This window comes from Girardinichthys multiradiatus, chromosome 10, assembly GCF_021462225.1.
Source record: "Girardinichthys multiradiatus isolate DD_20200921_A chromosome 10, DD_fGirMul_XY1, whole genome shotgun sequence".
NCBI classification, from domain to species: Eukaryota; Metazoa; Chordata; class Actinopteri; order Cyprinodontiformes; family Goodeidae; genus Girardinichthys; species Girardinichthys multiradiatus.
This window is the reverse complement of record NC_061803.1, coordinates 14,644,201-14,669,698: the sequence shown is the minus strand read 5'-3', so window position 1 is coordinate 14,669,698 and position 25,498 is coordinate 14,644,201. Positions and strand designations below refer to the sequence as shown.

Here is a 25,498-nt window from a genome sequence, read left to right as displayed (position 1 = left end):
AGGAATAAACAAATGAAGGAGCCAGACGGTCGTTCCTGTGGTGCTCCAACCTGGCCGTCGGCTGCAGAGAATGGGAGAGCAAAGATCCTGGCCGGAGGCCTGCACCTTGGTGGGCTATCCCAGGGCACTAGGTGAATACCGAGTGAGCTTTTGGCACGCTTCCCCACCAAGTTACAAGGATTACATATTTAAAGACGGAAACAAAACAGTGCAGCATGCTAAGCTCTACTCTATGTAGTGTGAAAAGGGTATTGTTGAAATGATAAATCCGTTTTCCTTCCCAGCTGAGTCAGTTCTTTGACACAGTGTTTGGACGATGGTAAGAGAGAGGAACAGATAGGATCAGTGAGGCTGGAAATGGGATATGCTGATAGAGGAAGGAGGGCTGTAGGTTTCTCCACTGTGGATATTTTTGCTGGTCAGACTCAGAAAAACAATGATTCCTTTATAAAGCACTCCAATGAAGTGGCTTACTGAGGCAAAAGGACGTGTAGTATTAAAAAGATGTTAGAGGGTCTTTTTAGAGCTGAGTCACTGGCTCTCTTTAAAAAAGAAAAAAAAAATTACCAACCCTCGCTGAAGTAAAAGTGGCTCCTGCAGAAAAGCCTTGCTACCTGCAGCCTCTAAAATATAAGATTACAAGTGAAGTTGCTGGGCGCTGACAAATGCCAAAAACGGTCGTGGGTGCAGCTTGACAGGGGCTGCAGAATACTACTGGGCCACTTTCACATACATATCAGAGTGCTGCTACATGACCTTAGTAACTAATATGAAGCAAGAAAGAGAGGGGAGCTGACAGCCACAAGAAATGATGTTCTGACAAGAAAAGAAACAGGAAGGCAGAGATCAAGCTGAGCAGGAAATGTTTGTGCTACTAAAACTTCCTGTAGATCTGGTTAGCCGTGTGTAAGGCAGTGTTTAACATGCTATCATTTGTATCTTGTACATTCAGATCTCTGCTGACATGTCATTCTTAAGATGCTCGTTGTATAAGAGACTGATGAGTACACCAAAGCTGATAAGCAGCTTCCTGGCACTTGGTTTGCTGAGTTTAAAGGGTATGTTTGGTTTGCTTGTACACAGTGAGAAGCAGGATGTTTGTAACTGGGTTACGCTTCATCATAGATCAAGATTTGAAGTATGATACAAAGACTGGCTTGCTTCTTATTTGACACGAAGATTGTACAGGAGTCCTGCTGTAGACAACTAGGATTTATAAAGGTCAATTGTTAACAAACCCCTGCAATACTGAATAAATGTATTATGATGCTCAGCATCCATCAAGCTTTAATTATACTCTGCGTAATGACTCTGATTGCATTTGTTTATGCAAATGTATAAAACAATACAGTTTGTTATTTAAATTAGAATGATGAGTCTTGTCAATGTGTTTTTGAATAAAAATCTTGCATAAGGTCAAGAGAGGACACGAAAGCGTTTTGACAAGCTTTTACATATTGGTTTTTTGGAAGACATAAAAGTGTAAAGATGCCCCTAGAAATTAGCTGGTGACTGAAATTGGTCGGTTTTCAACTTGATCGGCTGTGATCTGTGACCTGCAGGTTGAAAGCAAAACATTTTTCTTGTTTACAGATTACCATACTAAGTGGTCCCAGGTTGCAATTACAACAATACTCTTTTGTTGTTACATCAGTAACAATTTGTTTGTGAGGGAACACCAAAGAGAAGATTAATCAAATTTGGCTATTTTCATATAAGTGAGGTATTTAAAATTATTCTATTAGCCTGTGACACTGCTGCACGGAGGCACAGTTGGTAGCACTGTTGCTTTGCGGCAAGCCAGTCAAGGATTCAAATACTGCCCTGGGGTCTTTCTGCAAGAAATTTGCATGTTCTCCCCATGCGTTCTCTCTCTGAGTACTCCGGATACATTCCATAGTCCGGAGACATGAATGTTTTTCAGCAAATAACAGGAAGGCTTAACAGAGTGCAAAAAGGAACAAAGTTGTTCCCTTTTATCATTTTAACTTCTGTCAATCATAGAAGAGACTGTATTTGAAAATATTGGCAGCCTCTAAGAAATCTTACAGTCAAGGTAAGAATCTGCATTAGTTCTGGAAAACACACGGAGACTGCAGTTTTAGTAATTTTAACCATGCTGTCAAAGCTAATTACCGGAGGTGGGTGGAGTAGCCAATAATTGTATTCAAATGTTTTACTCAAGGAAAGGTAAAAAGCTGTCATGCGTAAAAAGGTTACAAAACTACTGATTATCTGATTATAACATTTTGTTAAATATTTAAAATATTATGTAATTAGAAAGAAAAAAGTAAATTATGTGCAAATTCTGGTATTTTAGTCAGTCAGTCAGTCATTTTCTTATTCCATAGTGGGTCGCGGGGGAGCTGGTGCCTATCTCCAGCAGTCTATGGGTGAGAGGCAGGGTACACACTGGACAGGTCGCCAGTCCATCACAGGGCAACACACAAACAACCATGCACACACTCATTCATACACCTAAGGGCAATTTAGAGTGACCAATTAACCTAACAGGCATGTCTTTGGACTGTGGGAGGAAGCCGGAGTACCTGGTGAGAACCCACGCATGCACGGGGACAACATGCAAACTCCATGCAGAAAGACCCCCGGCTGGGAATCGAACCCAGGACCTTCTTGCAAGGCAACAGTGCTACCAACTGCCCCACCGTGCAGCCCTGGTATTTTAGTATTAAAATAAAACAATTTCTGTGAGAATAAATACTGTATTTTTACTTGACATCCAAATGGCACAGCTGGCTTGGTAGAACAATGAAGTCTTAGTACAACCAAGAAGTCTCACTTTAACATAAACTTTGTAGGTTTGTCTCTGTGTCTGTTGCATGTTTGGTTAAAAGTTGACTGATTTTTATTCAGTGAAGTAACTCGGGGTGGATAGGGTAGCCAGAAACTGTACTCCAGTAAGAGTAGCGCTATATCAAAATAATATTACTCTAGTAGAGCTAAAAAGTGCAGTAAAACTACTCCAGGAAATATACTATTTTAAAAAAGTTACTCAAGTAAATGATAACTAATTACTTATCACCTCTGCTAATCACTGATATAGGATGCTAAAAAAAGTTTAAAAAGTGAAGTCTGTGATCATGTTGCTTTGTTATGAAATAGTAAAACCCTCATTTGAGTACTGTTCCTTAATATATTTCTGTATTGCAGTTCTTAAAGAGAAATCAGAATACATTAAATAAATGTAAACAAAGCATTACAAAATGGAGCTCGGAAATTGGCCACAATATTCTGATTGGAGCATGTCTAGATAAAAGTCAGATAGAGCACCCTCCATGCTTACGTTCAGCATTGGTAAGGAAAAGTGAAAAGCCTCAATATATATATATATATATATATATATATATATATTTTTTTTATTGCAGTGGCATAATGTCAAACTGAAATTTTCCAGCTATGCCACTAATTCACATGGCTACCTTCACAGGCCTTGTTAAAGTTTTGAGTCATACCCTTTTCAAGTAGCTTCTCTAACAAATCTAGTATTAGTTTACCTTACAAACAAATAGATAAAAAGAATTTCCATGAATTTAGGATTGTCAGATATATCATAATTGCTGATCAGTACAAAAACATGTTGCAATAACACATTTGATTTGTTTTCAGAGGATAGAAGGCAGTTTTCTATTATGCCTTTGTCTATATGATGAGAACTGTGCTTCATATTGTTAAATGTCCATTTGTCTATTTCAAATTTATTTTTGCTTTGGTCCTGAATGCAGTTTGACTGTCTATCCTGCTTTTTTTTCTCCATGATTTCTTGGTATTACTTTTATATCAATGACCATTTAATTTTTTGTATTCAAATATTAGTTGTACTTTGTGGTATAAACACTGTATAAGCATAGGTTTGTTTATGTCCTTTTTTCTGTTCCTTTGTGTTCATCTCACTAAGTTTTGCAAACAGCTACACTGACAATAAAGTATTCTTAAGATATGTTACCTTCCAAGTCTTCATTAACCAGCTATATTTTAGATATTTGCTATAAAAGTTAACTAATTATGTGACTTACCAATTATGATTTTTGGGTGGCTGGGTGATCCGCTGATGTTTGTAGTTAGCTCACCCTGGATTTGGTAAGCAGCCTGATCAAACAGATCAAGGTAGTCCTCCACCGGGTACCGATCATGCAAGCCCTCACTAAGACGAATGATGCCTGACAAAAAAAAAATATTACAAAGATGATTAATCTCTGGGTTTTTATTAGCATATTAAACTTTATTTAGGGTCCAAGCTTGCAGAGGCAGGTGAACGCCAAAAGAAAGCCAAAGCATTAAGCTTTGTTTGCACAAAACACTATAACACATATTGATGCCAGGTACTATGAAAATGATCAGTTTTTCTTTCAATCAGATCTTTGATCAAGATTCATGAAAACATCGCCAATTCCTAACTCTAAGAATATTTTGAAAATGTTAGGACAATCTCTGTATTTTTTGTACTTATTTCTTTCAAAGGAAATTTCCAAAGATCAGAGCAGATTGAAAACTAGAGGGGAAGAAACATATAGCTCACATAAATGGCTTTTCAAAGCAATGAGAAGCACTGAATATTCATTATATCAAAAAGCTTGCTGTACAAATTTAGGCCATCATACCTACATTGTTTAAATGGTGTGATGGAAATTCTTGCAGTAAGCATTCCACAGTGTAGGACCTTTGGGTTGCCTTACTCCTATGAACATCTGTGTTAGTGAAGGAAGCTGTAAAAGCCATTATCAGAAGTTTAATGGTTAAAACCCACAGTTAGGATGATGTGTTGGAAAGGACAGATGGGTTCCTAGATAACTTCGTCACCTCTGAACCCGAGAAGGGTCTGGGGTCATAAAACACAGACTCTTTGAAGTTCTGGTATAAATACTGTGTGTAAATGTTGATCGGGACTCTGCTTAACTGACTTGCTCGGTGACAGAGTCATTCAAACGCTGAATGCCTTTGAATAAAACTTATAAAGACAAAGTCCGGATTTTCTCGTTATGAGTCAACTTCTACTCACTTTGATAAGAAAATTCCACAACACTTTTAGCGTCACGAACAGGATCTAACGTGCCAGAGGAGACCGCAGGATGGGACACGGACGCCTGGCCAGCCTGAGAGTTGTTCTCAGTCCACCTCCATATTACGGAAGGGGAGTCCGGGTGCCCGCCTGCGGCTTCTGGCCGATTGGATTCGAACTATTTGTCTTCAAATATATCTGGGTGAGAAGTTGCTCTGTATGATATAATGTATATTATTATTTTTATTATACATTAACCATCATCTCCTAACTAATTAATTAGGTTCCAGAGTTGCGAGAGGGAAGACATCAGCTGAGGACCCGGTTACCCTGCAAAGGAAAGACAGGGAGGTTCTCATTGGTAACAATGGGATAAAGCAGAACACAGGGTTTTGCGGGTGGTTTTTAGCAATTTTCTACACCTCATAAAGGAGAAAAGCCAGACGGCAGACGTGCCGCTGAACGGGTAAAGAAAAAAGGAAAGAAATGGTTCCGGAACCTTGAGGCATCAGGGGTGTCTCCTTCTTCAGACTCTGATTTATAAAATAATGGAAGGAAAAAGTGGGGATGATTGTGTTAAATGGGCTTTAATTTGGAAGATAACATTGGTTTTTTACAGTGTGGAAGTTTAAGTGTAAATAAGTAAAAAAAAAAAAAAGGTTAAAACTTTTCTGAAGGAAGTTTCGTTAGTCTTAAATATTGCGATCAGTCAGAAAAGAAGGTAAAAGTGAAAAGGGACATTAGAGATGCGAAAAGAAAGTTGTCTTAGAAAGGATTATAGTGCATGTTATGAAAGGAAGTAACAGGCAAGTGGACAACTGACTGACTGATAATATTTCTTTGTGAAAAATCTGAACCTATACTAAACTTTTTCTTCTGCCTCTCTCACACACAAATACACACATATATGGGATTTGAGTTCAACATCTGCGTTTTTGAGTCTGGATTTTAGAAACCTGCCCTTCTCCATGGCTACTCCGCCAGAGACGCTTCTCCAGTACGGCCTGAAAGAGAGAGATCTGCCTTCCTGTCTGCCTGCTTGTTGAAAATCGCAGTGTGAGTTTCTACAAAAAAAAAAAAAACGAAACTCAGAAGAAGTCTGGACCTACTGAGATGGACAACGATCCATGCTGTTTGCAAGAGCCAGAAGAGCGATCCACTGGATTTATATTGAAAGCACATCTTATGCGGGCAGAAGAGAAACCGGAGCAAAGTTTCTTCTTTCTCCGTCCTGGAGAAGATAAAGTGGACAAAGAATGATTGAATGTCCCACCAACAGACCTGGGAAGGGCCTGGTTGTTTTTTGGACTGATAGAGGACTGTGTGCCTGACAGTCTGACTCTGGAGCGATTTAGAAACTGATGGGGGTAACGTACAAACACACACACATTTGCATAAATCTTTTCCTATTTTCTGCAACGAAGAATGCTTATTAACCGCTGCTCATGTGACGCTTGCTTGACGTTGACAGATATAGCGGTTTAAAATATTATTTTAGGGTTAGAAAAGTATCTTTAAAAGGGTGATAACTTAGCTTCTTTGATACTTTCCAGTTAATTCTTTTAGAGAAACAAGTTCTCTTTCGTCGTGGAATATTCAGGGTCAATTATTCTAGTTATTAAAAGTTATTAAAAGCAGAGGAAGTTACAACATCTCCAAAACTCAGCAGCAACCATGTGTTTCTATGTTATTCTCAGGACAGATCTCATGAAGGAGCATTTTTAAAACCCAGCGCATGCGTAAAACCTGATGGGTTTCTCCTTCAGGCATTATTTTCTGTTGTCAGAGTTTGTATCCCATAAATCTAATGGGTAGAGACGTCATTAAAACAGGCTTAGTTCTACTGCAGATGGTCTTCATACAGTCTCTGACACAGTATTTACAGTTTGGTGCAGTTTTTGTCCGCAAGTGTTAACTGACGCTTATGGAAGGTACAAATTCATTGTTTTTCACAGCAGCTGCTGGGAAGAGGTTATATTAGGTTTTTCTTCCCTCTTCTGATTCATGCAGTGTGTTGATTTACACTGTACCTTATATCAGGTCCTGACAAAAAACTATGAAAGGCTTGGTTCTGCAGTTTCCTTTTTTCTCCCTTTGGAGAAGGAAAGAGAAACCTAATCAGTTCTGTGTTGCATAGGAGTCTTAAAACACTTGTTGTTTTCTGAGATATCACCAGCTAAAACTTTTAAAACTTTGAGAGTAATTGGTTTTGTTAAACACATTTCCCTTGGTAAAACAAACCTTTAAAATGAGAATGAAAAATGGGGTTATTTAGAAAGAATCTGATTGGACAGTGGTACCACACAAAAATTAAACTAATCTCATGTTTCCTAAAAGACTCTGCATGAAAAGGCCTTCAGAACCGTGGAGTTATTTTCCACCACAGTAGCAAGTTTTTTTAAGCATGCTTTTTCTTTATTTTAAAACAGATCTGGTTTTTGTTTTGTTTTTGGCTTTTTAGCATTATGTTGTCTGAAGCTTCTTATGAACTGGGATAGGAGCAAATATGATCTGAGGTAAATTAGGAGCTGTGAACTAATAATTTTAAATCTGATTATTGTCCAAGCAGAAATAATATATTTAGACAATCCTTCAATCTCTGCAGAAAGTTAACACCATTGTTCAATGCAGTAGTACTCAACTTGTGGTTCCTGGACTCCTGAAGCCCGTAAGCCATAGATTTTGGGTCCATAAAATCATAATATTTAATTAAAGGTAGACCGATTACCTATTAAAATAGATCTAAGCCAATGATGAGTTCCAGTCATTTGGTGGCTTTGAAATGCAATAATACTCAAAATTTATACTCTGGGGAACACAGATTGGGGTTGAAGAGTTTTTGTTTTGGAACCAAGGTTAGGATTTTTATAACAGAATCAAGACAAGTAAAATCCTTCATTTTAGGAAAAGCAAATAAATAAAGGCCCTCTTAACAGTAAGAGGATGGTCGGCTCAAACTCCAGTCTCCTTGTTTGATTTCTTAGTGTTTAAAGATTAAAGGAATACATATGAGTACAAAGGTACACAAGGTGATTTCAGATTACTAAGAGATAAAATATTGGAACATTTATCAGCATTTGGATTGTAAAAGAGGGGTTCTAGTAATAAATTTTCCCCAACTCTCAAAATTTAAACAGCCCAAATTAAAGAAAATTATGTTTGTTCTTTTTTGAAACACTATGTGGGAAAAAGTCCAGTTTGGAGACAAGCTTCTTATCTTAATTTCTGATTAAGTCAAACACTGCAGTTTTTGTTTAGTTTGGGTATACCATAAAAATGTCAACGCCGACTTTTCTAATTTCCCCTCGGGGATCAATAAAGTATCTTTGAATTTGAATTGAATTAAATTAAAAATACTTCTTTGCATTTAACCTGAAATTCTGCAATGCAGCTGCGATCAAATTGAGCCAAACAAAAAGTGAACTATAACAATAACTCTCAGGATTGTAGTACAAAGAATTAGCAAAAGGTTTCAGCATCAGTGAATTTGGAATCAATTAAGAGAAAACTGTTGCTGTGCTTCTAAATACTTTGAGATCTTTTTTCGACTATGTGCACTCATTTTTTAAAAAGGATCCTGACGATTGTCATAACAAAATTGATCAATTATATCATTAAAAGATATGGCTGAGAAAACATATTCTGAAAAGAGATTGTTAAAAATTTCTTTGAATTCTTGAAGCTTCAAATTTGGCCATTTGTTTGTCTTTGATGTTTTGTCTTTGTTTTGTTGGAATGAATGTTTGTTATATATGTTGCATGAAACAATAATCTATGTTTAGAATAATGTTTCTAAATCCCAGATTGATTAAACTTTGAGTTTTCAGGAGAGTTAAGAAGCAGCTTGTTTCTGAGGTAGGTGCATGTTAACAGTTTTGTAGTTTAAGGTTCACTAAGATGGGTTAGAATGAAGAAACTGTGGGTCCGGCCCATAGGCTGTCCATCAAAGGTTAGTTATGCCTGACTCCGCCCACCTACCAGGTTGGTTCACACCTTTGCTCCCATGGTAACGCTCAGCAGCTCCCTTCCTGAGTTGTAACAGTTTAAGAGACAATAGAATCAAAATGCTTGTAGTGATTGTTGCCTTAAAAACATGTTTTTTTGTATAATAATTAAGGATGTAGCATGACTTTTAGATTTATGTGTTTTACTATTAAAAGGTTAATGACATAGTTTAAACTAGTTTGAAGGATTAGTTTTGCATACAGAATCATTGGTAATTTATTAGATTGAAAGTTTCCCTGGTACCATTAAGCTAACTGACAGTTCCAGATATGCAAAAGTAAGGAATATATTTTTGATAAAGAATCATGACTTTATACTTGGTGGGAATTATTTATTACATTCAAATTTGTAGGGTTTATGCATCTGAATTACATTAGATGTCCATTAATCTAAAACTTATCTTCATACAAGACAAATCAGGATGATATGTGACTGCTTTCTAAGTGAGACATTGATGAACTGAATAATTCAAGTTTGTGTTTTTTTGTTAATGGAACTGAATTGCAGTTAAAAACATCTGGATTTTCTTTATGTTGCTTTCGTTAAATTCATAGTGACACATAGTTATGTCAGAATTCATCTCTTTGGTTCTAGGTTATGTGATCTTGGTTACTAGAACATTTTTGTACAAACTTTTTTGCTGAATTGTCGCATGGGTTGGACCCTGCGCCAGAAGAGGGGAATGTCAGAATAAAGAATAAAGCAACATGGGGTTCCAAACGTTTTAGCACTCATGGAAAAAAAGGGTATCTCAGACCTCCAGTGAGGACTTCGTGACAATGCGAGAGAGACGTTGTACTTTGTTTATATAAATGGTGCATAGCTCCCTAAGACCACATTCTGAAAACCTCTATGAAATTATGGTGTTGATTTTTTGTGAAATTGTATATCTCCACAGATTAGACCATTTTAAAAATTATTTTTGGGTATTCTGAAACTATGAAATGTTGACCTGTAATCAGACCTTCCTCAAACATCATGTCATATTTTTGATATTCAGAATATTTAGCTGATGGTCACTGCTAGTATATCAGGTGAAGTCTGAAGATCAATTATTTTGATTTTGTTGGATGTTCTGATGAAGTTCATATAGTTAAGCACTTAGGTTTGAGAATGGGACTTTGAATTGAAAATTAGCCAAGTGTTGTGAAGGCCCTGATCTCACTTATATGAGATTGAGACAAAGGACACAGGCAAATCTCAGTCCTTTTGAAGTGCTGTGTGGCAGGTCTCCTAATTTGGATATGGGGATATTGCCAAGATCATTTTCTTCCACATCTTTGTGTGAAGATAGGATGTTGTTTTACTGTCAAAACCTGTCCACTGTGTTTTCTCAAGTTTCACAGACGGTGAAGGCTGCATTACCAGAAACAGCCACTTCCACCCTCCAGTCCTTTATTCCTGGCGACTGGATTCTGCTCAGAGAATTTAGGAGAAAACACGGGAAGTCCAGGACTGGAATGGCCCATATCAGATCCTACTAGACACCCAGGAAAGCTGCAGGAAAGCTCCAGCTCCTCCAGCGTCATCTGACTTCCTGGACAAGTCATCTTCTAACTGGATCATCCACGGCCTGAAAGGTGTGAGGACAGCGGACCACCACAAGACAAAGAACTGTAAGCTGATCACTGGCGAGTGATTGAAGAGGTGGTTGAAGAACACTGTTCTTACAAAGGCACAATAATCCCTTGGGCAGTGCAACGTTATTTCAGAATCTACTCAAGGTCATTGCATTGCCTGAAAGATAGAAATCATAAGGTCATTTGCCTCACTGCACACACACCACAGTGAGAGACACATTAGGGAAACATACAGGGAAGACCTCTACACATTGCACATAACCTTTCTCTGGATAATGGACTGGTGACGTCTGCAACAGAGAGACAGTCAAACATGCGCCATGATGCTTATTCTCCTTAATTTCTTAACATTTGGTGGCTACTAGGGGCTCCTTTGCCTGGACAGCAAGGGTCAGCCAAATTCTTTCTCCCACTTTGACAGCGAAAATGACTCTGAGGAGGAAATCTCGGATGCTTTTATCTAACTTTCATGGTTATTGCTTGATATCTATCATTATGGTATTATTACAAATTTGAATGTGTTCATTTCCACTGTTGTTTAGTTGGACTATGGAAGCCTAACTTCCAGCAGGTTAGAGTTCCTGTTTCTAAATATATTTCTAGAGGAGCTTCCTACGACCACCCAACTGTACCAGACTGGTAACAGGGCAGCTTGAAGCCACTCAGGAGAGACAGCAGGATTTTTGTTTTTTGTTTTTTAAGTTGAGTTTATAATTTGTTTTCTTTGAAAAAAAAACTGTTTGCTTTCAGTACCAGAAGAAAGGACATACCACTTCAAGGTCACGATGCAGCTATATGGAAGGTAGTCTGTTCTAATGTTAATGATTGGTATTGCAAGTATTTTTATAACTCTTGTGTTTATTTTGGGAAAGGTACAGCAAAGACAATGTGTGGTTAATCTGACTAATAATACTCATCAGCGGATTCGAAGAGAGATTCATCACTTTCCTGACTACTATGATCATACTGATAATGTTTGGTGGCAACTGATGCATCAAAACTGTGAGGAATTATAGTGTACGGGAAAGCAGAAATGTTAGTAGATTTTCTAGTGAGATTAATTTAACGTGTGCGTCTACGGGAACTCTTTATAGAATTCGGGGTAATAGAAATCCAATTAAAGGTCCAGATATTTGTATTACACAGGAGGAAAGTAGACCTTATTTCCTTGGGAAGACAGTAGGTTGCGAAGCTATTATATTTGTTTTATGTGCTTTAATCAACAGACATAAATGTGAGTCATGTCCTATCAGAACTGATCCTTCTACTATTTCAGGATCTTTGGTCCCAGATCCCTTTGTGTTAACTTTTAATCTTACTGCTTTATCTGAGGAAGGTTTCACTGTTCTGACTATGGAACAGCAGGCTATAAGAACGATGAGTTTGCAAATTGAAGAGCTTTGGATTATCTGTTAGCTGAGAGGGGTGTTGGTTTTGAAGAATTTTCCTTTAGTTGTGATTATCTTGTAATCAGAAGAAGGGAGTGTGATGGAAATTCTTGCAGTAAGCATTCCACAGTGTATGTCATTTGGGTTACCTTACTCCTATGAACATCTGTGTTAGTGAAGGAAGCTGTAAAAGCCATTATCAGAAGTTCAATGGTTAAAACCCACAGTTAGGATGATGTGTTGGGAAGAGCAGATGGTTGTTCCTAGATAACTTCGTCACCTCTGAACCCGAGAAGGGTCTGGGGTCATAAAACACAGACTCTTTGAATGTTGAGATAACACTGTCATGTTCTGGTATAAATACTGTGTGTAAATGTTGATCGGGGCTCTGCTTAACTGACATTCAAACACTGAATGCCTTTGAATAAAACTTATAAAGACAAAGTCTGGATTTTCTCTTGTTATGAGTCAACTTCTACCCACTTTGATAAGAAAATTCCACAACAATGGCGGGTGTTTTGTTTTTTACAAGCCATTACATCAAAATAGGAAAGACAACGTTTGCTTGGGGCTGATAACAGAGAGGGAGGTCCGCCAGAACGAATATTCTGGGGGTCTGGACTTGCTAAAAAAGGGTTGGACCCCTTTCATAATTCCTTGCAGTTCTAATTAGTAATAATTCCTGTTGTGAGGACCAATGCTTCGCTTGCAACCAAAGATGAGCAATTTATTTCAATCTCCTACGCAGGTTTTTGTGATCAACTTTTCAGATCCAGAAGGAGATTTTTTTTTCTCCACTGATTAATGTTTCCAGTTAATGGCCAGCGTCAAATTAATGCTTTAAAAGCAAAATGTGTTTTCCATCTGAGCTGCGGTGGGGCACAAACTAATTATAGTAATTTAAATTTACCATGCAATTTTAGTGGCTTGGTGAATGACTTAGCAGAGTTTATGCAGCATTAGAAAATTCAGATAACTCAAACAAATGTTTCTTTTAGTGACGCTTTGATGCTAAAGTTTTTAACAGCAAGCCAGCATCAATATTCATTTAGAACATTTACATTTGAGTCAGGTACAATAGCTCTAGTATAGATCTGTCGTCCATTTGCTTTTTATTATAAATTAACTGTCAAGCAGTTTTAAATAAAATTGCATATCATGACTTCTGCTGCATAAAACTGACACATTTGCTTAAGATTTGGTTTGCCCCTCTAAGAACGTCATGTGGCACATATCACATCAGTTGACCATTTCTATGTATCAGCCTAACAGAGGCCCAAGGGGGAACGAAATAATAAATACAAAACAAGGCTATTTGAATTCAGAGTGTCCTCAAAGGGTGCATAAGGAGAAAAATGCTGATTGCCAGCACCTAACCTAAAGTACAAGTCTGGAAAGGATAAAGATTATGTGACAGAAAGCATGAAAGCAAAGGGGAATGAAATGAGACATTAATGTATCGCTGAGATACAGCTGCACCACTTTGAGCTGCAGAAAAAATAATCATGAGGCAAAAAAAAAAAAAAAAACATCTGAAAACAATCATCAACCCAGACTAAACACACTATATTGAACTAAGCATGGCATGCAGGCTGAACAATCGAACAATTAGGTTTTGAAATCTTAAGGGGATTGAGCATATTCCTCAGGAACTGGATGAACTTCAAAGGAGCTGCTTTGGCTGCAACAGTTATTTTCATCTTTTGATATTTGTTATTATAATTTGGGGATATTTTTTAAAGAAAGCTGAAAAAAGGATGACCTAGGTCCACAGAGGGAAGCAATCTTGACATTGGCTTAGTACTCATACAGAATAGCTGATGATCTTAAATTAGAATTAGCTCCATGTTTTGTATAAGAAACTCCCTGTTAAGCCATTATCTAATCTTTGTTTGATTTCAAAGTCAGAGATGACTATAAAGTGAGCACTTAACTAAGAAGGAGATCAGTGCACTTCAGCTACACTGGCCTCTTTTCATTTCCCTATAAGAAACATTCTTTAAAAATGCAAACATTATTAGCCCACACACACTGACTCACTGCACTAAAGCCTGTCTCTGGAGATCATGAAGCTCTCCATTATTCATAAGCCCTAATGAGTGTTTCAGTTGGTATGGAAAGAAAAAATACATACATTAAGTAAGATGTCTTGACTTTTTATTACAGCTAAATCTTTGCCTATTTACAATTTATCAAGGTCTTATTATAAGCCACATCTAAAACTATTTTACATAAGTGTGGGAAAAGGACCTAATAAATAAATAAATAAATACCCCAAAATGAAATTGCAGGTATTGCATTTGCAGTCTCATTTCTAGGCATTGGCCAGCTGCTTTAAATATATACCACAGTAAAATAAAAATCAGGATTTTAAAATCCACGGCAACATTGAATCATACCATTCCTGCAGTTTCAACCCCTTTTTAAAACATACAGTAGATATAAAAAGTCTAAACAACGCCAAATGAGAGCAAGATAAAAGCTTTTCAGAATTGTCCTGCCTCTAGGGTGACCTATAAGCTCCAAAACTCAAAAAAGTGCATTAGTATGCACATCCTAAACTAATACTTTGTTAAAGCACCTTTTAATTTCATTACAACTCTACCTTTTTGAGTAGGAATGTACTGCAATACCACAACTTGATTCTATAATATTTGCCTACTCTTCATTGCAAAAGCACTCCAAATTAGTCAGATTGTGAGGGTATCTACTGCGCACAGACCTCTTCAGGTAACCCTACAGGGTTTTAATTGAATCTGATCATGGTTCTTGCTAGGCTATTCCAGAACTTTAATTTTATTCTGATTGAAAATATTGTGTTGAATGTATGCTTTGGATTTTTGCCACACTGATGAAGATGAGGTTCCTTCTTATCTTCAGCTTTCTAGCAGAAGTAATTGTGCCAACATTGACTAAATCTTAAGTTCCAGCTGAAAAAAACAGCCCCAAAGCATAAAGGTGCCCTCACCATGCTGGGTCTGGTGTTCTTTTGGTTAGGTGCAGTATTAATGTCTTTGCACCAAACATATCTTTTGGAATTATGGCCAGATATTTCTACCTTGGATTGATCAGAGCAGATCCCACTCTCCCACCTGGTTTCTGGATATTTCAAATGTTGTCTTGCAAAATATATCTGGTGTTGGATGTTTTTTTCTTAAGAAACCTCTTACTGTGTCCTACGAACCGACTGCATAATCAAGATATTTTAGGATTAATGGAAATTGCTTTCACATGTAGCCTACCACACAGTCAGTATGTGTCAGAAAATCCTGTGGCTTCTTAAATGTTGCTATGTGGTTCTTGGCGTTCTCCCTTTTTTATTTGCATTATTTTGAGGTGCGTTTGATTTCTTGGTACATTTCTGTACCTTGTTGATGGCCATCATCACTGTTTTCCATGATATACGGTATCTAACACTTCTGTACCCTTCTTCTGACTGTTACCTTCTGGCAATGAGATCCCTCTAATGCTTTGGAAACTCTCTGCAGACCTTGGCTTTTGCTGTGGAGCACCTGAGAAAATGCGAGGTAAAGCCTAAGAGAACACCTGCAGCTTTATTTGAGGATAATCAGGAGGGCATTCAATTAAGTGTGTACTGCATCAAAATTAGCATGAGTTTAAATGTGGTTGATAATTCTAAAAAAAATTAGCTGCATCTTTTTTTATTTTGTCTATAAAAAGATTTCAGTTTGCTTTTTATTAGGGTGAATGTCATCCCACTTACATGTGCTGCCTAACTCGTTCTGTGCATAAAAAATCTAAATAGGTAAAAATAGATGACCTGAAATAAGTATAGCTAAGTTAGATTGCCTCTCTTCCACACAGGCCAAATTTGTGGAGTACATGACTGATTGATGCCTTGTCAACAAATTCTCGAGTCTGAGGTGAGTTCTGTAGCCCCTCCAAAGTCATCACGGGCCTCTTGGCTGCTTCTCTGAATAATGCTCTTTTTGCTCAGCTTGTCAGTTCAGGTGGATGGCCACATCTTGGATTGGTTTTTCAAACAATGCAATAAACTGTGGGCTGCACGTTGGCACAGTGTTGCCTTGCAGCAAGAAGGTCCTGGGTTGGACTCCAGGCCAGGGGTCTTTAAACATCAAGTTTGCATGTTCTCCCTGCCCATGCATTGGTTCTCTCCGGGTACTCCAGCTTCTACCGACAGTCTAAAAATATGACTATTAGGTTAATTGATCTCTCTAAATTGCCCTTGGGTTTGAATAGTTGCCCTTGCAGCAGAATAAAAAAACATGATGGCAGCCACACTTTCCGAATACAGAACTGCCATACGACCTGATGTCTGCTGTGAGGCAGCTCTTACTTCTCAGCACTGTTTGTCTCTTTGTGTGAGTAAATGACTTGTTTGCCACCTGTTCAAACTCAGCTAAATACCAAGTAAGAGTGATGGAAGCAGTTTGTTATTCATGCTTCAGAATGCAGACTAAAACAAGCCGCTGATTGACTCATAATGTTTAACTTTCATAAAATTAGCAAATATTTTTCATGAAATCCCACTCTGAAATGTTTTGTTAAGATATTTTTAGAACATGCAACAGCTGTATTATTTAACAAATTGATTTGCTGCCTAATTAAACAAATGCATGATGATGAAATTAGCAGTTTATATAAGTGCAATACACCAGTTTATGCAAATTAGGATGAGCTAAAGATGCAAGCTAAGCAAACAGAATGCCGAGAGAAGAAATGTGTTAAAGAGACATAATGGAAGAAATGAGTGCAAAAGTGAGCTCTAAAGTAGTGCAAGCGAAGAATCAGTTGCTTGTGTGGGTTCAAAGCGTGCAATGGCTTCACACTCTGTTTTTCATATGTTCAAGTGGTTTTAACCACATCTGGCAACCTCTGGCATTGATCAAATGACAGAGACATAAAATGTAAAGACGTACGAAGAGCAGAAAAACGTTTGTAAATCACGACACATATGAATGGGTTATTTCAAAACGAATCTCTAAATTACAAAAATAAATAAATAAATAAGTAAATAAGTTGAGATCTCTCTTTGCTCTCCCAATTCATGGTTCTGTCAAAGTGAAAAAAAAATAAAAAATTCACATCTTGAATGATTTAATTCATTTATTACTGAAGCCCTGTTTCAGACCTTTGCCACAAGACGCTTTACTTACCAAACCTCTTGCGGGTCCACCAATGCGGCTCTTTGAAAGTGGTGAACTTTACATCTGGGTGCAACCGTAGTCTGTCATACAGGTCTGTCGTGCCACATTTTGGTTGACCAATAATGTAGAAATAAGGAAGGCACCGCATGCGGTAGAGTCTCCTGTTGCGATGTAACAGATGGTGATAGAAAGTGCTCCTCAAGTGCTGAAAAACTGTCCGGAAGCGCCGTGAATAGCGTCCATACAAATTCATCTTGTAGGGATCTGTGGTAATATTCCCAGTGAATTCCTCATACCAGCAGGGGTTCTTGAGACCATGCAGGAATTTGCGTGGGATGACAGAAAACATCTGAATGGGCAAAAGGAAAAAAAAAACATAAAGTTGTTCAGTTATCTTACTTTTTAGACAACCGTTTAACTTTTAAAAACAATTTCTAGCCTTTCATTTGACTTTCCATTTGACTGCACAGTAGAGGACCAAAACATTTTAACACTTTAAAGGAAGACGTTTGTTAAACATTTTTAGTATGCAGTCTGGTGAGACGGGAGCTCATAACAGGTTAGTTCACACAGGTTAGTTCACAATAATGCAGCTACTACAGGGGTAGAGCTTTAGAGATGCATTTACAGTCTTGGTTGCACATCCATCCACTTTCTATACCCAAGGCTTGGGTTCACATGTAGGACATTCTTGCTGAAACCTTTTCTACAAAGCAGTGCTGAAAGCTGTTGAATTATACAGCCCCTGAATGCAAATCTGGATAAAAATGGTTTTATCTGATGAAAACATGAGAAGATGACATATATATATGAGCCAACTCATTTATTAAGTTTTTGGAAGTACCTGAAAGTAAACTGAAATAATCAACAGAAACTTATTTCTTTCCTGTTACACTTTAAGGGGTTTGTTTAACAATTCTGAGAGGTTTTTAGCTACCACACTAACCCCTCTTTAACCTGCAAAATGTAATGTTTGGTCAAAAAAGTCAAACTTAGCTTTCTACCTAGAGTAAGACTTTTATAATTATCAAATTGTATAACTCCAAGTATTAAGAACTATGGTCATTACGGCTACTGTTTCAATGTTTTTCATTTTTATTTACTTGTATGTAAACAGTTGACTAACACTAAAATATATTTCATAATCCTTCACTGAACTTGGAATATTTTCATGTTTATCTTTTTCTGGAGATTCTCTAAGATCTTGAGTTGTGAAAGATATTGTACGATTTTCAGCTTGATCCGCCGGTCAGAAACTAAAGATATTTTATACAAACACTAAACACACAATACCAAACACTAAAAAACTGTGCTGATAATAATCCTAAAGTTACTGAGTGCAGAAGAAGTTTATGTTAGGAAGCACAGTCAAATAAATCTAATTTCTGTAAAAATGTTTCTGTTTTGAAATAATAATGAAATCCTCTCCACAAAGTGTTATAAAACCTTTTACAAATAATTGATGTTAGATCATGACAGAAACATTTCTTTCTCTCCTGTAGGCCAGTGTTCAGCTGTAGGTTTGGGGCTGCATGAATGTTGCTGGCTGTGGTGATCTACTGCCAATTGAGTTTACCATGAATGGCAACATGTACTATGACCTACTGAAGCAGAGCATGATCCCCTTCCTTCTGAAACTGATTATCATGTTTCCAACATGATAATCGCCCCCAACACACCTCCAATACGTCCACTGCCTTGCTAAAGAAACTGAGAGTAAAGGTCCAAACCTAAACCCTGTTAAGTGTCTGTGGGACAACCTCAAACAGAAGGAGGAGTAGAAGAAGATTCCACTGGCAACCTGTGAAGCTCTAGTGAACTTCATGCCCAAGAGAGTTAAGGCAGTGCTGGAAAATAACGGTGGTCACACAAAATATTCACACTTTGGGCACAATTTGGACATTTCATTTAGGGCTGTACTCATTTTTGTTACCAGTGGTTAGACATTAATGGATGTGTGTTGACTTTTAAGTGTTCATCAGATTGACAGCACGAGTAAGATTCTGTCTCTGTGGCAGGTGGTTTTTTTGCAAATAGCGCTCTGTAGTGCCGACCTGAAGGTAAAAGTCTAAACAGTTTGTGTCCAGGATGTCTGGGGTCTGCAGAGATGTTAACTGCCTTTTTCCTTAACCTAGACCTGTACATGTCCTGGATGGAGGGAAGGTCAGCACTGACGATCCTCTCTGCAGTCCAAATGCTGCGTTCTATTAACCTTCGGATGTCAGAACTGGGATGTCGAAGTTTACGTCATCTCTGAGTTGTTATGTTTTCCTGCTTGTTTTTGTTCATATTGCTAGCAATACGAACAGCAGTCTTAACAATAACACTGACAAATACACTGTTCCACGCAGTATTTTGTGCATATAAACAGGGTTGAAACATCTCGTCTTATACGACTGACTAAATATTGCATAAATAATAAAGAACTGCTAAAAACAGTCCAACCACCTTGAATGGGGAAGTCGGGTATGGTCATGTTGCACCGACTTTCCGACTTGTAATTCCGCAGGTGTTCCAGTTGAAATTTTCAACTTGGAGGTCAGAAATTCCAACTTCCGAGTAAAAATGGAACGCAGCATAACAGTTTGCTGTAGTTTGGACCTGTGCTGTTTCGTGGTGAGCCAAACCACACAGTAATGGACGAACACAAGACAGACTGAATTATAAAAGTGTTAAAGATGACCAGCAGCTCCTGTGGAAGGTTGTATTTCTTGGGCTGGCTCAGGACGTTGTGAGGGGAGGGAATATGGGGTGTGTCATTTTTAAGTCCATCGTCATCTCCACTGTCTTTAGCAGGTTCCGCTTCAGGTGGTTCTGACTGCACCAGTGGACCAGCTGATCCACCTCCTGTCTGTATGAAGACTCATCATTGTCCTGGACCAGACCAATACCAGTGGTGTCATCTGCAAACTTCAGGAGTTTCACAGACTGATCCCTGAGGTGCAGTCATTTGTGTACAAATAAAAAAGGAGCGGAGAGAACACACCCCTTAGGGGGTGGGCAATACTGATGGTGCAGGAGAGGATGCTTTCCAGTCTCACCTGCTGTTGCTGGTGAGTCAGGAAGCTGCTGATCTGCTGACAGGCGGAGGCCGGCAATGTGAGCTGGGCGTTCCTCCCTGGGTGGCCAAGGTGGTGCAGGATGAATTGTTGTCCCAAACTGACTGTGTCATCATTTATTTTACATAACCCTTAATTATGTAAGAGCAGATTTTACCTCCTTTGTTTTTCTCTGAGAGCTCCACTTCGCTTGAAACAGCTGGTAGCCCAGCATCTGTAGTGCGTAGTCCAGGGTATGCTTACCAAGCCATGTTTCGGTTTAACAGGGGTGGCAGATCCGCAGAAGTGCAGGTTTTTAGAGATGAGAAATAGCAGTTTGTCAATTTTGTTAGCCAGGAATGGACATTAGCAAGGCTGATTCAGTGCAAGGGCCACATTGGCATAGCTTCACTAGCGCTTGCCTATTTACCTCATCTGTTTCTCAGGTAAATCCCATGGAAAGTCAACTAAGATCTTAATGAAAAATTGAGAAAAAAAGAAAGGACTGTTCAATGTTTAGGAGTTCCCCTATTTTACAATGAAGGATGTTTTAGCTATAGTGACCACAGAATATTGACAGACAGCAGAATAAACACAAAAAACACAGAAAGTACAAGAGAGTTAAGTATGGTGTATATCTATCTATATATATGAATAGATAGATATACATAGCCATTGAAGGAGTGTATTTGTTATTACCATGACTGTTTAAGTACTGGAATAATCTTTTCACCATATCAAGTTTAGATCATGCCTTGTTGGTCAAATGAAAGTGAAATCCAAGACGTATAATCAGATCAAAAATAATGTATTCAGTAAATGGTTTGGTTTTACTTACATGTGGATCGCTCCTCATCAGTGCTTTAAGCTCAGGAAGCTGTCGGCTGCTACGAAACCCCACCTTGGATTTGATGGATTTTACCACCAGTTTGATATGTGCATAGTGTCTTACTGAAGAAAGGTTGAAGGCAAAGGGTCCAGGGCTGACCAAGCTGTTAAGGTGGTAAGGGGACGGTGTGAAGAGAAGGCCCTTTTTGTCCCCCGTCAAAACGTATGACGCCATGATGAGAAACATGATAGCCAGGCCGAACAGAAAACCGTATAGGCGAATCTTGCATCCCACAGTGCTCGAACGTTTCGTTAGATCGCGTTTTACTTCCAGAAACGCAAACAAGTTCAGGGGTGTGTTGTCCACCTGCAGGAGCAGTGGCCTCTTGTGGTAATCGTCCACAGTGGAGTCAAGCAGGCTGTACTTGTAATCCATCTGTGTCATTGTGTCCAGAGCAACTATGCCCAGTGTTAGAGATCAAAGACATAAGCAGGAGCCATTCAGATGGCACAGTATGGAATAGAGAAATGTCCATAAACTGACATCCATGATGGGTGGTGGAGGACCGCCCACCTCATCTACGGACACCTGCAAAATAAAAGTAGCAATAAGTTAATTGGGAGAGAAAACCAAACTCATAACAAATGGTACTATACTCAGTACAGAAATGGAATTATTACATTACGGTTACATTACAGTTTAGAAGGGATTTTAACTATTCATAATTTGTCTTAATAATGGCTGAATGTGCAATATTTTCTGTGTTCAGTAGAAACTATGAGATGCAAGTTTCAATTAACAATTGACTTCCTCTTAAACTTCCTCTTGGAATTGCAGAGCACAGCCTCACTGCTCTACCCACCCATCCTCTCTGTGCATCAAAGTCACCATATGGAGGCAGTGATAAGGACACACTTCTTAGGAATGTATTCAGACTGTGAACTACAAGGCTGCATGTTGGACTCTCACAGGGAGGGACAAAGATATCAAAGATACACAGCCCGACCTGCAGGAGGAGGGTCAAAGTTGAGAGGATGAAAGATTTAAACATTTTGATGATACTGTTTCTGCATTAACAAATGTCCATTAATCCTTGAGCCTTGTAAAACAAATATAGCATAATGCTAAAAAGCCCACTGAGCTAAAGTCTAGCACATTTTTCAAAGTATAGGCCTGGACCCTCTGGCAATGCTTCACACAATTATACTAGCAACTGCATGGATATCTCCAAGTTACTGATGTACGACACAACTGCAGCCTACTCCTGCACGCTTTTATCATCAGACACGAGCAGACTTGAAGTGAGTCATCAATCCTTCTCACAGCTGCTGATATTGTTTGCCCCCCACCGCCGCACAGCGCTCACACCTTTAGCACAAATCTGTAGCACTTGTGGCAGAGCTGATAAAAACAGAACTGGAGATTCCCACCTCTTTACTTAAGCAGTGTCATTCACCTCCAGCTGAGCTGTTGGCTCCACCCTACAGAACCAATCCTGGGAGAGAGGTAAAGACATAGAAACCTGGCTCTGTAAAAACAGATATTGAGCTCTGAAAAAATGCTCTTGCACCCAGGTCACATGCTGATTCCCAAAGTACAATCTTTGGATACACAAAGTCTTTTAAACTAATAAAATATGTAAACTGTCTGAGAAAGTGTTGCATCATTTTTTAAATGTAAATGACCATAAGGGTGGGTGATACATTGATATTAGACTATAATAAATAAGAGCACGCAGACAATCTACCACAGCAAAGACATCATGATTGTGGGTTATAGTGTATATTCTATGCATTGCTGTTCTCTGCCCATCCAGAGATGCACTTGTTTTGTTTCCTTGTTTTTCCCCACAGTTAAACTACATGGGTGCACCTGTTCTTACTGGTTTCTAGAGATGGGGTCTCTCCAATATCAGTACAAGATCTGATACTGAAGTGACACTCTAACAGTTGAAAAATCTTTTAGGATCAGATAATATCAATATCGGCGGATTTTTAATTAAAATATAAGGGTTGTTTCAGAACCCAAGAATATACTCTATGTTGAGCATTTTTATAACAACGTTGTTGTATATGCATTTCTGCTTGGGTACAAGTGGTCTTTTAGGGCGTTATCTTGTATTCTCCTAATCCTTCTTTCTCTCTTCTATTCTAATCTCCTTCTCTCCCTTTTACATTTTTGCCCCACTTTCTCTCTTTCTTGCTTCTTTTTTTCCATTTTGTTTTGGTATCTGTGTTAAATTGCATTAAAATAATCCCAAAGCAGTTTGTAATACAGCTATTTATATCAAGCGGAGCAATACGTCCTTAGCCGTAATGCTCCACCTGTAGTGAAATCTGTTGGCAATCTTCTTGGCACTCAGTCAAGAATTCTGTCAGATAGGACAGAAAAAAAATAAAAAACAACCCAAGAATTCGGGAAAGGAGCATCTCTACCGGTTCAACAGATGCTATAACAGAGCGCAAACATGCTTACTTAAAACCTTCCTTCAAAACATTATACCAAAACCAATTCCAAAACAGTGAAAACCTGCAGAAAAAATTAAGGTATTAAACAAACCTTAAAATAGCTCTTCTAAGGCTGAATATTTAATTTTAATCCCTTCAATCACCAGTGGTGCACTTGTTGGATCCGTCAATGCCCTATAAGAAAACCTTTCAGTTTGAAGCTGTCAAATTATTTTATTTTCCACGAAGTGATTGCAACTTGTACTGGATACTTGACCAAGCTTTAAATTGTAATTAGTGAGAAATTAGGGACAGGCATTGGATTTCCAGCCTTGAAATAGTCATGACAATATGATTTTAAAGGATGATATTAGTCTACCAGTGCACATTGTCTAATGTGTGTCTTCTTGATTTATCGGCCTCTAAAGCAGAAGCTATTAGGAAACTTCAGGATTTCCACAAAATTAGGAATTCTATAGCTGCTATGATTATAGCTCTTAACTAGTAAAGTCCTTAGAAATGCTGAAGTGAGTGGGTTTCTTTTTCTCAAGGTTTTCTAAGAGGGAAAACAGGCTGATGCAGAAAGAGTGATAGGGAAGTTAAAAATAAACCAGAAAGATGGAGGGAGAATGGAAAGAATGAAAAAAGGGAAGAACTGTGTCATTGATGAGACAATGTCATTCTCAAGGGAAGTTGCATCTCAATCCATCAGTCTGCTAACTGTAGCAGCAGGCCACTGGCAGGTTGACAGATCTGCCATATTCATAAAGCAAATATGTTGCAACTGTCTGTAAAACGTGATAAAACAGCTTAACTTGAACACAAACATGTCTAGGGGGCTGTGAACACAGAAAAAAAGGTGAGATCTGTGACCTTTCCAGCTGACAAATCCTCTGACCTTTAACAGCACAAATGAAGAGTTGTAAATTTTTATAATATAACATTTAACTAAACTTTAACTTTAACTAAAAACAGATGTTTATCGAATCTATCTCTCCTCAAAGAATGGCCAAAACTGCAGCTAAACAATAATTATATTTGCATGTTGCTTAAGCTTATCAGTTGATAATTGTTTCTTTTTTTAAAGTGGCTGTTGCATCATACAGACAGTAAAAAGTGCAAAACTAGATTTGTGTAATAGAATTTAGGGTTAAGGTTATATGACAAATGATAATAATAGCAATCTGTTTTCACCCTGAAACAGCAAAATCATGCTGTGTATCAATTTAGATTTAGATGTGTGTTGTTAACCTACTGCAAAATGTAACTGAATACTTGTCATAAATAGAAGGTAGCATTTTAGGTGACATTTTGAACATGGTGATGTTTCATTGCAGCACTTTCTGTCTAAAATTAAAAATCAGCTTGAATCATTGACTATGGGGTAAAAACGCTGTCAAAAACAATGTGTATGTAAAGACGGAAATGTGTGCATATTAGTCAATAGTTGTGCATAAGTAAAATCCAAGAGTGTATATTTTCTCTATAAGAATACAAAATAAAATGTTACAACTTCAAGAAATTACAAACACAAAGTCCAAGTTTACAGTTGTGGTTTATTCTTTATGAATACAATATGTTATCACAGTTTGTGAATACGATTTCTTTTCTATGAGAATACAAATTTACATCAGCGACCTGGCGTCACGTGATCTCAGGCTGGTTAGTGGAGCAGAGTTAGTCGCATGCGCTGTCACACTCCTCACCGTAAAACGTAGTGCTGGGATTGGAAATAATTCAGTCTAAAAGGAATATTAGGAACAGAGGGGAGATAGGGGGGGAAATCAAGAGTATTATAAGTAAAGCATTGTTCTTATTTTTATGAAATACAAAACTAAAAAATAGAATATAGTGGGTGGAGTTATACAATGATGTACAGTAGGTGGCAGTATGCACCTCTGAATTTGTTGTACATCATCGTATAACTCCACCCACTATATTCTATGTTTTAGTTTTGTATTTCATAAAAATAAGAACAATGCTTTATTTATAATACTCTTGATTCCCCCCACCCCCCCACCCCCCCGCATACATAGCTCAAAATGGTAATGACTGTAATTAACTT

General features: G+C 38.1%; 1 protein-coding gene across 3 annotated transcripts in view; it reads right to left on the bottom strand.

Moving 5' to 3' along the window:
* The window catches only part of LOC124875775 (carbohydrate sulfotransferase 15-like), a 55,886-nt gene that overhangs the window by 10,895 nt on the left and 19,493 nt on the right, over positions 1-25,498 (bottom strand). For all 3 annotated transcript variants that reach the window (XM_047378179.1, XM_047378180.1, XM_047378178.1), the window contains 3 exons: positions 20,996-21,574; positions 17,129-17,468; positions 4,035-4,178 (listed from right to left, as the gene is read on the bottom strand). In XM_047378179.1, coding sequence (XP_047234135.1) covers positions 4,035-4,178; positions 17,129-17,468; positions 20,996-21,430 — 919 coding nt within the window. In that variant the 5' untranslated portion in view covers positions 21,431-21,574. The remainder of the gene's footprint in view (positions 1-4,034; positions 4,179-17,128; positions 17,469-20,995; positions 21,575-25,498) is intronic.